General features: G+C 38.8%; 1 protein-coding gene across 10 annotated transcripts in view; it reads left to right on the top strand.

Annotated features, from left to right (window-relative positions):
• Positions 1–12,823, top strand: part of LOC107088586 (teneurin-3) — a 471,923-nt gene that overhangs the window by 295,789 nt on the left and 163,311 nt on the right. For all 10 annotated transcript variants that reach the window (XM_015380867.1, XM_015380866.1, XM_015380861.1 and 7 more), the window contains 3 exons: positions 2,835–2,957; positions 4,302–4,385; positions 5,851–5,975. In XM_015380867.1, the coding sequence (XP_015236353.1) occupies positions 2,835–2,957; positions 4,302–4,385; positions 5,851–5,975 (332 nt within the window). The remainder of the gene's footprint in view (positions 1–2,834; positions 2,958–4,301; positions 4,386–5,850; positions 5,976–12,823) is intronic.

Below are 12,823 nucleotides of genomic sequence, written 5' to 3'. Positions count from 1 at the left end.
ATGTAGCGTTGGCTTAATGGTTTGTTGAACACACACACACCTTCCCATGAACCTGTGGTGCTGCCATCACCTACAAAAAGGTAAAGGAACCAGGAGATGTGAGACGTTACTTTAATCAGGGGAGCAGTGAATGTGGAGTAGCAGTGAATCGGTGTCAGGATTCACTATTTCTGTTTTCTTCTGATGTTGAATCTGCTTCCCTTTCAACACCCAGCGATCAAGGTCCGAATCATTTCCTCATGTCCTCAGAGTTGGCAGTGCTGACCGAGTCGATTCTGTTCACCAGCTTCATATTTAACATGAATGCTAACTTCAACATTAGCTTCTGAAGCCACTGCTGCATGATAGAGTTCATGAAGCTAATTAATTCTCGATACACTGTTATCCCACTGTTATGTTCAGCAGCTTTCAGATCATTGAACCGCTTATTAAGGATCACTTGGTCCTTTCAAGTCAATCAAGGTTGCTGGCTCCATGGGTTTACAAAGTGCAGCATTCACCTGAGCCCCAAAGGGTGGGGTTTATGTCCAGATCCTCATTCAGTTCTGTTCTAATGGCATTCAGGGCTTTAAGTAGAAGTAAAGTAGCCGAATACCATCCTTAACATCCTACCATCCACATTGAAATATCCCTAATTCCGTCATATTTACACCCACGCAACATATATTTCTCACAACTTTAGAAGAAGCAGGAGAGGAAGCAGCATAACAACAGCGTCTGCATGAAAAAGCCACCTCATAGTGCATTAAAGCGTGCCTTCTTGCAGCTTACGCTCTGCAACCATTTCCAATGTTTGTTAAAAAGAGTGAAAGCAGAGCTGAGAAACCCAGAGCTGCTACCTTCAAACAAACCCATTTATGGGTCACTTTATCTTACACTGCCCCTCCTTCTAAACCCTGCGGTGGTGTCCCATCAGCGGGATGTTTTTGGACAGACTGGCCAGCCCCGATTACTTCTTTTCAACAGCATAGATGCCATTTCACATATTTTGCTCTCACTTGCTTTTCAATCACACATCAGGGGGAACCCAGTGGGAGGTGTCTTCCAGATGGACAACTTGTGTTCCTGTCTCTTCTAATTTTGCCTTCATGGCAGACTCTGTTGTTTTCATCAGTTCTTTTTGCTTTTTATTAGAACCATCTGTGGCCATGCTGTATACGACGCTGTGATTTCAGCAAACGCCTGGATGGTTCACCTGTCTGTATGCTCCACAGCTACCTCGTGCATATGGAGCATTTAACATGACGGATAAATTGACACTGTCTAAAGCTTAATTACCTCTCCAACCTTTTCAATGGACGGTCTGTGAAGAAGCGTGATAAAGCTCACAAAGGGCAGCAATGTAACATACAGAGCAATGCATAGAGAGCGAAACGTATAAAAGACACAAGTGGCTGCGTTCATCATGTGAGATTGTAGCATAGAATGGACAAGATGGCCGTGTTCATGGTTAATCTGCACTAAAAATACGCATTATTTAATGGAAAATTCCGGTCAGCAAGGAATAATCAATGGATAATTATCTATTGTTCTAAAATTAATACATTTACAGTAATTATAATCAGAGTTTTACAAAGAATGACATAATAACAGGAAAATGGTTTGTTAATCAGTAAAATCTAAGTTCAAACTGGAAAAAACTAAATCATTTATGGAAAGCAATTAAGGCAGAGTTTGATCAGGTTGTAGAAGGGTTAATATTCTTTAAATCCAATTACTTTCTTTGACTTCTTTACTCGATTAAACAGCATAAATTATTTAAACCAGTTTCAGCCACAGGTGTTGTCAAACAGATGCCGACTTGACGTGTTTTGTTTTCCTCATTTTACTTTACCCATGTTTCCTCTGCTGGGTCATCTGTCTAAAAGACACTGTTCCAGAAGGATGCATCAAACTGGGGGCTGCTGCAGCACAGGGGGGGGGGCATCGGAAAATTGGAAGGAAAATAAGAAATTAATATAAAAAGAAATTGTATCTAATTATTAATTAGAATTATAACCTAGCTTGTTCTTAACTTATATTATAAATTATATAATCACTCAGCGTGGCTGACAGGATGCCTTTTCGCTTTTATAGCAATGTTTGTTAAAAGGTTTGTTATTCAGTTGGTATAAAATCCAGGGTTGAAAAAATGTTGCTAAATAAATGAATCGGAAAAAACAGAGAAAAACATCCTAAAAGTTAATTTTTCTTGACCTATATAGTTGCAGGCTGCTTGGGGTGCAGTTTGAAGGCACCAAGGTCCTGGTTGGTTCTCAGATGAGCATACCCAGTCAGACCAGCATCCCAATAGTCAATACCTGTTTATTCCTTAAGTTTTGTACAAAAAATAGACTTTCAACCACCTCAGCAGGTGTGTATACCTTTAGTCATGTACAAAAAACAATTTAATTACTTACTTTTTGGTGTTTTTTCTAAGCGTATGGCGATCTGGCCTTAAATTGTTGTTTTTTTGTCCCTGAACCCTGGTCAATCGCCGACCTGCATTTTGCTGAGCAAACGGTCATCCATGTGGTTAACCAGGCAGTTAAAGGGTTAAATGGTTCTTTATCAGCAGAACTGGTGGGGCAGGTTATTCTGTGGTTGGGGATTTAAGCTGGAGGTGAGAGTGAACAGAAGTGAGTCTTATAGGTGTGGATGCCTCTGCTCTGTTGGATGGATTCTGAATCACCTCTGACTCTTTCTGTTCTTATCTTTCTATTTCCTCTCTGCACTGTTCTCCCTCTGCAATCATTTTCTCTCTGCTTGTCTTCTGGCCTTTGATGGTATTTCCCTCCATTGTCCTGTCTGGCCTTTCCTCTGTTTAACCCTTTTGTTGTGCTTCCCTTCTGCAGCTATGCACCTGTTCGGTTTGAACTGGCAGCTTCAGGAGAGTGACAGTTATGGAGCATTTGAAAATGGAGGAGGAGGAGGAAGAGATACAACTCCCAACACCTTTGTACTGTCTACAGACAATGGTGAGTTCAACTATCTGATGGCTTTTTTGTTCATACATGAAAACTAAGATGTTTTGGGAATATTTTAACACTTGACTGCACACATACATCTGCAATCATCTGGCCATTCTGTAACGTGTGATTAAATGAGGCCCTTATATTATCAGTATTAATGATTTGTACATTTTTCTGTAATAAGCTATGCTTTGAAATCAACCAAATGCATTTTTGCATTCAGACGTTGTGAAGAAAGCCCACAGGGTTTTATAGCAACCTTCAGAATGGCCAAAAGTGGAGATGCCAGGTGTTTCCTCAGGTGGTGTGAATATTCCAGGACCTAGATCTACTCTGGGATCTACAGAGAGTGGTCCAGGCATAGGTGTGAACTAAAATCTCTGTTAAAGGATAAACAGCTGACTGGTTAAAGATGATAGAGAGACAGTAGTGGCCCCAATAACCACTTGTTATAATCCATGTAGTCAGTTTTTAAAAGCACCAGATGTGAAACCCTGGAGCAGCCCACTGAGACCAAATTAGTTGAAAAGACTTAGAATTGATTTACGTCCAAACAACGTCTATATTTGGTTGAATCGTGAAAGTTAAAAAAGAACGTCTTTTCGATGTCTATTATTGGACTAAAGTGGGACAAAATCAGACTGACCAAACAGCCTAGTTTGCAACAACAATTTCCCCAGCAGAATATCGCCATTAAACTGTGACAAGTACAGTGCAACGAAATTCACTCTCTGCATTGAACCCATTTGGGTCAGCCCACTTTGAACTGGCAGCTTCAGGAAAGTGACAGTTATGGAGCATTTGAAAATGGTCCAGGGAGCCCTTTGGGGAGCAGTGGGCTGCCACCATGGGGCGCCCGGGGAGCACAGTGGGGTCTTTCCTCAGAGAGCCAGAGTGGCTGTGGGGCTCAAACCCAGAACCTCAGGATTCCAAGCTCTATGCACTAACCACCAGGACACCACTGCCTGAAAGCCAAAAATGATTTCAACTGAAATGCCTTGATCTACCTCAGTACTGTTGCTGATGGGATCTTAGATGTTTTATACCCAGAATGTTCCTTTCGCGCTCTTTCTTTGAATGAAATGTGTCCAAATAAAGACTAAAACTGTGAAAATACATCTTCAAACCATTACCCATTACAAGATATATTACTGGATCCCATAAACTTTAAAGACTATTTTTTAAACGGATGGTTTTAATATCAAACACGTTCCTTGAGGAGCAGATCCAGGCTTGTCTGGCTCTGTAGATTGTTTCTTTTCCATAAACACGTCTAAGCTTTCAAAGAGCTAAAACTGCTTGCAGTGAGATACAGAAGCGGTTCTCAGGCGGATGTGTTTGACTTTGCAGGCAAGATGTTTCTTCTGGAGAACAACACCATAGATACAGGAGAGTCAGACGTGGGCAAACGAGTCATACAAGACGTTCCACCAGGTAAGGATGCACAGAAGCATGAGTGGACTGTGATTCTGTCACAGACGGCCATCTGTGGGATTCTCTATGGATACCTGATGCTGTTTCATGGCTCCATGACGCCATGAAATAGCATGAACGGTCCACCCCTTTAGAATGCGGGTTGTTTGGTCATTTTTGTTAGCATGCAATGCCCCATACCTGTCTATGTCTCTGACATAGACAGGTATGGGGCATTGCAGAACTGGTTTTATACTGTATAAAGCCTCAAACTCAACGCTATTTCTGACATTTTGAATTGAAAAAGCTTCCTGGATGGGAAGCGAAGCATCTTTAAATTTGAAAATAAGTCCAGTTGATTGTTTTTTTACTATTGACTATTACCTGGATGACTAAGAATCTTCACCAGCATACTGGGTAGCACTGCTGCCTTGCAGCAAGAAGGTTCCGGGTTTGATTCCCGGCCTCAGGTCTTTCTGCATGGAGTTTGCATGTTCTCCCTGAGCATGTGTGGGTTCTCTCCAGGTACTCTGGCTTCCTCCCACAGTCCATAAACATCACTGTTAGGTTAATTGGCTTCTTTAAATACTCCGAATGTGAGTGTGGTTGTGTGTCGCCCTGTGATGGACTGGTGACCTATCCAGGGTTAACCCCACCTCTCACCCATTGACTGACGGAGATAGGCATCAACCACCGTGACCCTGATGGAAATAGCAGGAGAAGATGGATGGATGTTTCTTTTATCTTTCCCTCTTTTAAAAAGAATTCATGGTGTTTGTTAATATGTATTTTTTTGTTTTATAGCACAAGTGTTTTGTTTATTCTACAGTAGGCTGACAGGAAAGGGGGTATGATAGAGGGGGAGAGACATTTCACAAAAGGCACATGGGTCGTGCTCGCTAACCACTGCGCCACCTGCACGCCCATGTGTTTGTTTGTTCTGAGATGATCTCACATTTAGTCATCATGATTAATAGTCTTTGAAACATTATTAAAAAGTAGCTTGATGTTATTGCTTTGATAAAGTATTTGAACCAGTTACGTTCTTCTATAGCATTACTACAGTATATGTAGTAGTTTAATTTCAGTACATCAGACATGGGCAATGTGGAGTCAACAAGTCATCTCCATGTCATGTGTTTGTTCTACCCAGCCAATTAACCAGGTGAGTCCAATCTGCACAGGTTAATTCACGGTGAAGATTGGACTCACCTGCTTCAGTGGCTCGGTAGAACAAATACATGACATGGAGATGACTTGTTGACTCTACATTGCCCATGTCTGCATTACATTTATTGTCTCTGTAAAGTGTAAAGTCTTATGAAATGATTCTCTAGAAATAAAGTGAACTAAACCTTTTTTTAAAATGCCATTTTAGTTAAGAATGTGAAAGTCATTTCTCTCTGTCCTCATTGTGTCATAAACATGTTTGTCTGGATTCTGCCCTTACAGACTGGCTGACATGTGTTTCCTGTTTGGTTTCCAGGTGTGTTCTGGAGGTCCCAGCTGTACATTGACCAGCCGCAGTTCCTGAAATTCAACATATCCGTCCAGAAAGACGCCCTGGTTGGGGTGTACGGGCGGAAAGGCCTTCCCCCCTCACACACACAGGTGGGTCATCTGAACGCCTGAGTTACATCAACACATGGATGGACACGTCCAGTTAAATAGCTTTCAGACGTGGAGGGTTTGAGCATTAGCGCATCTAAGCTGGTTCTACAGTGGATTAAACAACAGGCTAATGTAGCTTTAGCTTCTGGAGGAGCATAAATTATAGCTGGAAGCAGTGGTGGAAAAAAATGCTGAGTTACTTTTAAACTTGTAATTCAAACAAATGTTGGTATGAATCTGAACTTTGTCTGAAAACTGAATAAAATCCTCCGTAAACCTGAGTGATTGTCAAACACTTCAAACACTTAAATCCCCTCATCTCTATATTACTGTAACCAGCATTTTGTTTAAATGTTGCGTCCTTCCTTCCTTTCCTTCCAGCTCTCTTCATTATCGTCTTTCTTCCTTCCTTGTGTCCTTTCCTTACCCCCTTTCTCCATCACTTTGTCTATTTCCTTCCCCCCATGTTGGTCTTTATTTAGCTTCTTGTATCTTCCCTTGGAACATTCATTTTATTTTGTTTCCTTCTTTCCTTGTGTTGTTTAGTCTGTTCTTTTGTCTTTCTCTCTGTCCTTCCTTCCTTCCTTCCTTCCTTCCTTCCTTCCTTCCTTCCTTCCTTCCTTGTGCTTCACACAAGTCTTTCCTAGCCTCCTTACTTTCTGCTCTCTCTCTTTCTGATAATAATCACAACCTTGAGACTTTATTCTATTTTTTTTGGCTTCTTTATAAGAATCAAACTCAAAAACAAAACAGTTTCTTTTCCTTATTACTTCATGTAGTAGATGATTGAGTTTTAGACATTGGCTCATCTTACGTTTAGTTGTGATTGAATCAAACTGAAGCAGGAGAGAGTAGGAATGTATTCTCTGGTTGACTGGACTGGCACTCCTGGGATGTGAGGCTCCAACCAAAGCACAGTTTGAGAAGCATTTATTTTTCAGCCTGTGGAAGAAAAAAAAAAAAAAGATTAGCATTCCCATCAGCGTCGGAATGCTTCTTCTCCATTTCCCACACATCTCCTGCTTGGAGTCATGTTTTGCAATGAGGAAAAAAAACTAAAAAGATTTTACGGTTGCTTTTGCTGCTGCGTCTGAGATGAAAAGTAAGAGAGAAATGTTAATGCAGAACATCGTAAATGACTGCCTGCTAATGCTTTGACTATAAACATGGAGCAAAATGAAACACGTTTGAAGGAGACTTAATCAGTACTTCTCCTAAAGCTCAACTTCATCTGGAAAAGATTAACAGTGTTACAGCTATGTTGGTCATAACCCTAAACTAAGGTAACTGCCAAATAATTATCCAGCCTTTCTTCTTGCAGAGCCTGGACTGTGTCTGGGCTGACATTGGATAGCAGCCAGTGTACACCCTGGATAGGTCTCCATTTCACCACATGGCCATTACAGGCAGACATTCACCCACGCACACTGACATGCAGGGACACAGAAAACTCCCAGTCGGTTCAGGAAGACAGGCCAAGTCAGAGCCGGAGTCGTCTAATGTACAGCAACAGCACTAATCACTCCATGTGCTTCCATGGCTCCGCTCAGGTACCATGAGAGACAGGGAACAGGTGACAGCAGCCAGTTATGGCCAGTTTATCATTATAAAACTGCATTATGAAAGAGATCGTGTTGAAGATGGAACCATGCAGCAGAAAGCTCTATCCCTGTTTTCATCTGGACGTCCCACAATGATTCCACCACATCAGAAAGATGGCTGCCTCTGATTGGAGGCTGCGAACAAACATCCGAGCCTTCAGTGATTCATTCGACCTTTCAGACGGTTAACAAACACCAGAGCTGCTTTTAAGAAATAACTCTCTCCCTCAAAATGTCAAAACCTCCAATCTCTTTAGAGTCCAGGTTAGATGCTTTATGTGTTGTTAGTTCAAAGGGAAGCAGATTAGCTTTATCTCCGTCTTTATTTCATGCACTTACATCTGTGTGTGGCCAGAAATAGTTTCCTGCAGCGCCACTCCTCACGCCGCTCAGAGTCGGAGCTGTGAGCAGAAATGTCCTTGTCCTCATCCGATGAAGTCAAGATCTCATTATTCCTTCTTCGTTTGCAGAGTTAGATGTTCATTCAAATCCACTGACATTTTTTTTAATCCAAAGATTCAAATAGAAGTTTTGCTTCTGAATAAAAGTGAAACTTTTCTCATTTGCCATGAGAAGGTATCGGCAGTAAAGCAGGGGAATTTAGGATTTACTGCGGCGTTACTTCTCTTCATCTCCAGCTCTTCCTCTTGTTAAAGTGGCTTACTTGCAATTAGATCTGGGTTTTTTATTTTGTTATTTGATATATTTCTATAGATATTTGCTTCAAAACAAATTCCATCAGATGTTTTGTTGAAGCAAATACCCTCTGGATAAAAACCTATGTTTTTTTTTTTTTTATAGATGGAACATGGGAGAGAATGGATTTTTTTCTCTTTTATTCACACATTCACCATTTCTCTCTCCTGAAGGAGAATCATTACTATAGCCAAGGCCAGCAGGGACTCACGCTTGCTTAGAGCTACTGTGACCTCTTTGGTAACGGATCCTCTTTGGCCTTAGTTTTAGTTCAGTTTGATCTCTCACTTCAATTCAGTTTTATTCATTTTTTGGCTTATAAACTTCAATATTTTAAACCCACTGCAAACACTTTTCATCATCAGACAAAGGTAATCTGAATCGATAGAAAAAGCTTTTTTTTTCATCATTTCCAGAGAGGGAAACAGCCTGTGGGTGAGAAACGCTTTCCTCCTCTGAAAGCCTTGGTTACAAAAACCTCTGTGACACATTTATTGGAAATGGAAAATAAGTGTTTTAGACCTGTGGAGGAATTTTCTTTCCATATTTATTGTTGATTCTTTTTGTTTTGTATAACATAATTCTCCTGTAGTTGCTGTTTTTGCCTGTGCTTGTTCCTATTATTGTGACGTGTATTCAGGCCTTACTGAGTGCAATGATTGGTTGGTTTCACAAAGCAGGTTAACTGAAAAAGTTTTCTAACCCTGAAAACAGGGAAACTCTGAATTTTCCGTTTCACTAGGAGAGTTTCTTCAACCTCTGTTTCAGTCGCCGTAGTAACATTCTCCCCAGAGCTAACCTGGTGGATAGCAGGTTTTCTTCAGTAGACTCAGAGCGTCTTTGCTCCCCTTAAAGCCATTTTCACAGTTTTATTTCCTGATTTAGTCCGATTTTTGTTGTAGTTTTGTGCATTAAAAAAAAAAAATCATTCACTAGGTCCGTTACACACATTAACTTTTAAAAACAACCGTTGCATGTCTGTTTGACGAGGATCTTATTAAAGAATGATCAGCATTTTTTCACACAGAATTAAATATTTATACGGAGGGGATTCTACATATCAGTTGACAGGATATGAGATTACTTGTTTTTGGTTTGTTTAATATGAGAGCGAGATGCAGATCATTTTATTTTTATTTATTTTTACAGTACATGAAGAACTACTGAAATTATTTTCAGATTAAACATAAAAAGATAAATTAATTCCGTGGGGGAGAAGGAATTACTTTAGGGTTCAGATTAGGATTAATTCAGTGATAACAAACCTACTGAGCCTACTGTCACAATCTGAAGCCGTTCTTTGAGACTGATAACTGCTAATAACAAAGATTTAATGGGATAACAGCATCTGAAGAGGCTGCAAACAGCCACTTGGTATTTACTGTGTGATGGAAGACATAATTAAACTGAGGAGGAACCCAATGAGATGATGAACAGGTTCTATCTATTAGTACGATTTCATTTCATCTTCATCTGCTTCCAGATAATTTTACCTAAATAGATCCACAACCATTTAAGAGATAAACCCTTAATATTATTGTTGTCACAACAGGCAACCCAATTTAATATGTATTAGTTTTACTGAATATTTGTTTCTTTGTAAAAATGACCTTTCCAAACAAAATTACACTCTTCGCATCTAGAATAAATACTCCGGATGTCTAGACCTACATATTGCTATTGTTACAGGTCATAATTTGTATTTTTAATTATGAAGAAATTTATACCAGACATGATAAATACATATTCAGTCAAGCTGACTAATGTCCAAACTGCCGCTTAAAATGTGTAAAAATTTCTAAGCAAATGAAACTTAATTCTTATTAGTATCTTTTTTTTTTTACTTTCTTAAACTCAGTTTCTGCTGCAAAAAATTGTAATTGTAATTTACAAAATATATTATTACAGTTCAGTCTAGGAATGTGATTTTGATCAGAAAGAATCATATTTTAGTTACTTTAGGTTGGATTTAATTTAGAGTTGAGGATTTAAATGATAATTTGTTAAACCTGCTTTTTGTTTTTTGTGTTTTAGATGTTTTTGTTTCTTCTGTTGGGCTTTATCTGCTCTGCTGGCTACTCCAGAGAACTTTATCCACTACAAGTCCCAATACTTTAGGAATGACTTTGCAGACGTTTCCAGACTGATAGATTTCACTGACCTTGTTTCTCATGTGTTCTTTAATCACTTTATCAACACATGATGTTTGACTCTTTGCAGTCGCTCTGCATACTTTCTGTTGTCAGACAGGTTCTCTCTAAGTGAGATGTTATATTTTCACATACTGTATGCTCAGGTTAAGTTTTAAAGAAAAATCACCATTTGAAAACAGCCTTTCAAATTTACTGATGTGTAAGATACTCTGGTTTGAAAATAAAAATATTATGATAAGTAGATTTTTTTAATAGGTTGCATAAACGGAAAGGAAAAAAACATAGAACAAAATCAGACCAGATTGATTCAGTTAATTCCAGTAGATATTATCCTCCATTATGAGTTAACCATGGTTCATTTCACCCAGCTAAAAACAATTAAACTGAGTGCAGCTGATTATAAAATGCCAGTTAATAAAAAGTTGTCTAAGGAAAATCTCTGAATTGCACTGAGTAATTAAATTTGTGGCAATCCCTCATTCTACAAATGAGCAAAGTATGAGCAGCCATCTGCCTTTACAGGCGGGAGGATGAGAGCACAGCAAACATAGAAGCACTGGGCCTGGAGTACTATATAGGGAATAAAAAACAGAGAGACAAAGTGATTGGGGGCAATCATTAAGCATACAGACATTATAGTGGGTCCTCCAGCAGTTTAAGCCTATAGCAGCCCCACTTTAGACAATAAAACTGGTAGATGGTTCTACAGGAGAGGAGACCGATAACTAAAAGATCTGCCTCCCATTCTACTTTGAGAGATTCTAGCACCATTAGAACCATTAAAAAAACTATAGTCAGCAAGGAGAAACTCTTTATCATTAGATGGAGGGTATTCTGAGCTTTACATCCATCTTTAAAGATATTGTTTAAACAATTATTGAGCGGGTCAGAATTTTGACCATATCCCTTATTTAATGTGTTTTCTAACCAGAGTTGTGAAAACTAATCATGAACCATGGCTGTAAGAAAACCAAAAAAAGAAAACATTCATTTTCAAATAAACCATCACTCGCGTAAAATCTTATTAAGCAGCCTCAATTCTTCAGGCATAAAGCAGCCTAAAAAAAAAACACTTTTATTTTACTCAAAAACAAGAATGCTTTTAGAATGGGAGAATGAATTCTCTTAGATGGATTTTTTAATGTTTGTATGGAATGAAGAAAGGAGTGGGACTCCTGGCAGACCAGAAGGGTAGAGCTAAGGCTGAATCAGTGCAGAACTGAGTCAGGTGGAGGTTGCCTTCTCATATGGGCTGCTGTTGTTAAAGATGAATGAGATGGCATCAAAATGAATTCCCAAACCCACTGGGAGTTTTACAACAAACTTTCTTTAGGCAGTCAGGCTCTTTATAGAAGATCAGGATTTTGATACAGTACAAAACTCCACTGTGTGACTAACCAGTCTGCATCACTAGAACAAAATCTTTATTAAAGTAAAGCCATACATAGCATATTCAGAGTAAATACAGCTTATGCATTTCTAAGCAGCTATCTGTTCTTCTCTAACTGACTTGAATGAGATTATCTAAGGTTCTCAGAAATCATGACATAGTTACAAATGATGATGTCGTTCCAGAAACATATGTCATGTGTGATTTATCTGTGTTCTATAAATAAAACAGGACACCCACTGTCATGACCTAGCTTCAATTCCCACTGCAAAGGGACTGAAACCATGCTGGAAGTTAGAAAACCAGGGTTTTTCCTGTTCCACATTCAGATACCAGATCAAAGGGATCAAAGTTTAAAGCTAAATCAAATCAGTTGTATCCATGACTCAATCACTGCATGCACATAAGAGAAGGATTTGCTGTTTATTCCATTAAGTGTCTATTTTATCCTTATTTAAATACAGCCAGGAACGCCATCATTTATTTTGGTTTCCGCCTGAGGTTGTTGCATGTTTGATGTCCACACAGTAACAAAAAATTGGATGTTAAAAATTCAGATTCAGCCTTTTTTATATTAAATGGAGTATTCACAACTATACAGCGTGTAAATATCAAGTTCATAGTTTATAGTCTGTAAAAAATGTGACAGCCATGCAGTGTAATTTTAACTAAAGTGACACTAAAATTAACTAATTTGAAAATGAACTCTTAAAAGTTGGCACTGACTATATAGTGTATTGCACTGTAATCTGGAGTGGGACCAAATTTAATCTGAAATAGAATTATTATTAACTCTGTAGGTTTTAAGGTAGGACTTTTTTTTCTTTTTTTTTATTGTGTACCACCACTTTCTGTATTTCATACCAGGATATCTAGGTTTAAATTCTATCATAATTAATCCTATACATTCCAGATTGTTATGTAGTTTCATATAGATTCATTTAGTCCAAATATATTTAGAGTTGAAAACAATTTGTAAGGTTTGTATAAAAACATTTACAGTAGCAG

Source organism: Cyprinodon variegatus, unplaced genomic scaffold, assembly GCF_000732505.1.
Source record: "Cyprinodon variegatus isolate N-32 unplaced genomic scaffold, C_variegatus-1.0 Scaffold223, whole genome shotgun sequence".
Taxonomy (NCBI): Eukaryota; Metazoa; Chordata; class Actinopteri; order Cyprinodontiformes; family Cyprinodontidae; genus Cyprinodon; species Cyprinodon variegatus.
This window is presented reverse-complemented; position numbering and strand designations above follow the sequence as displayed.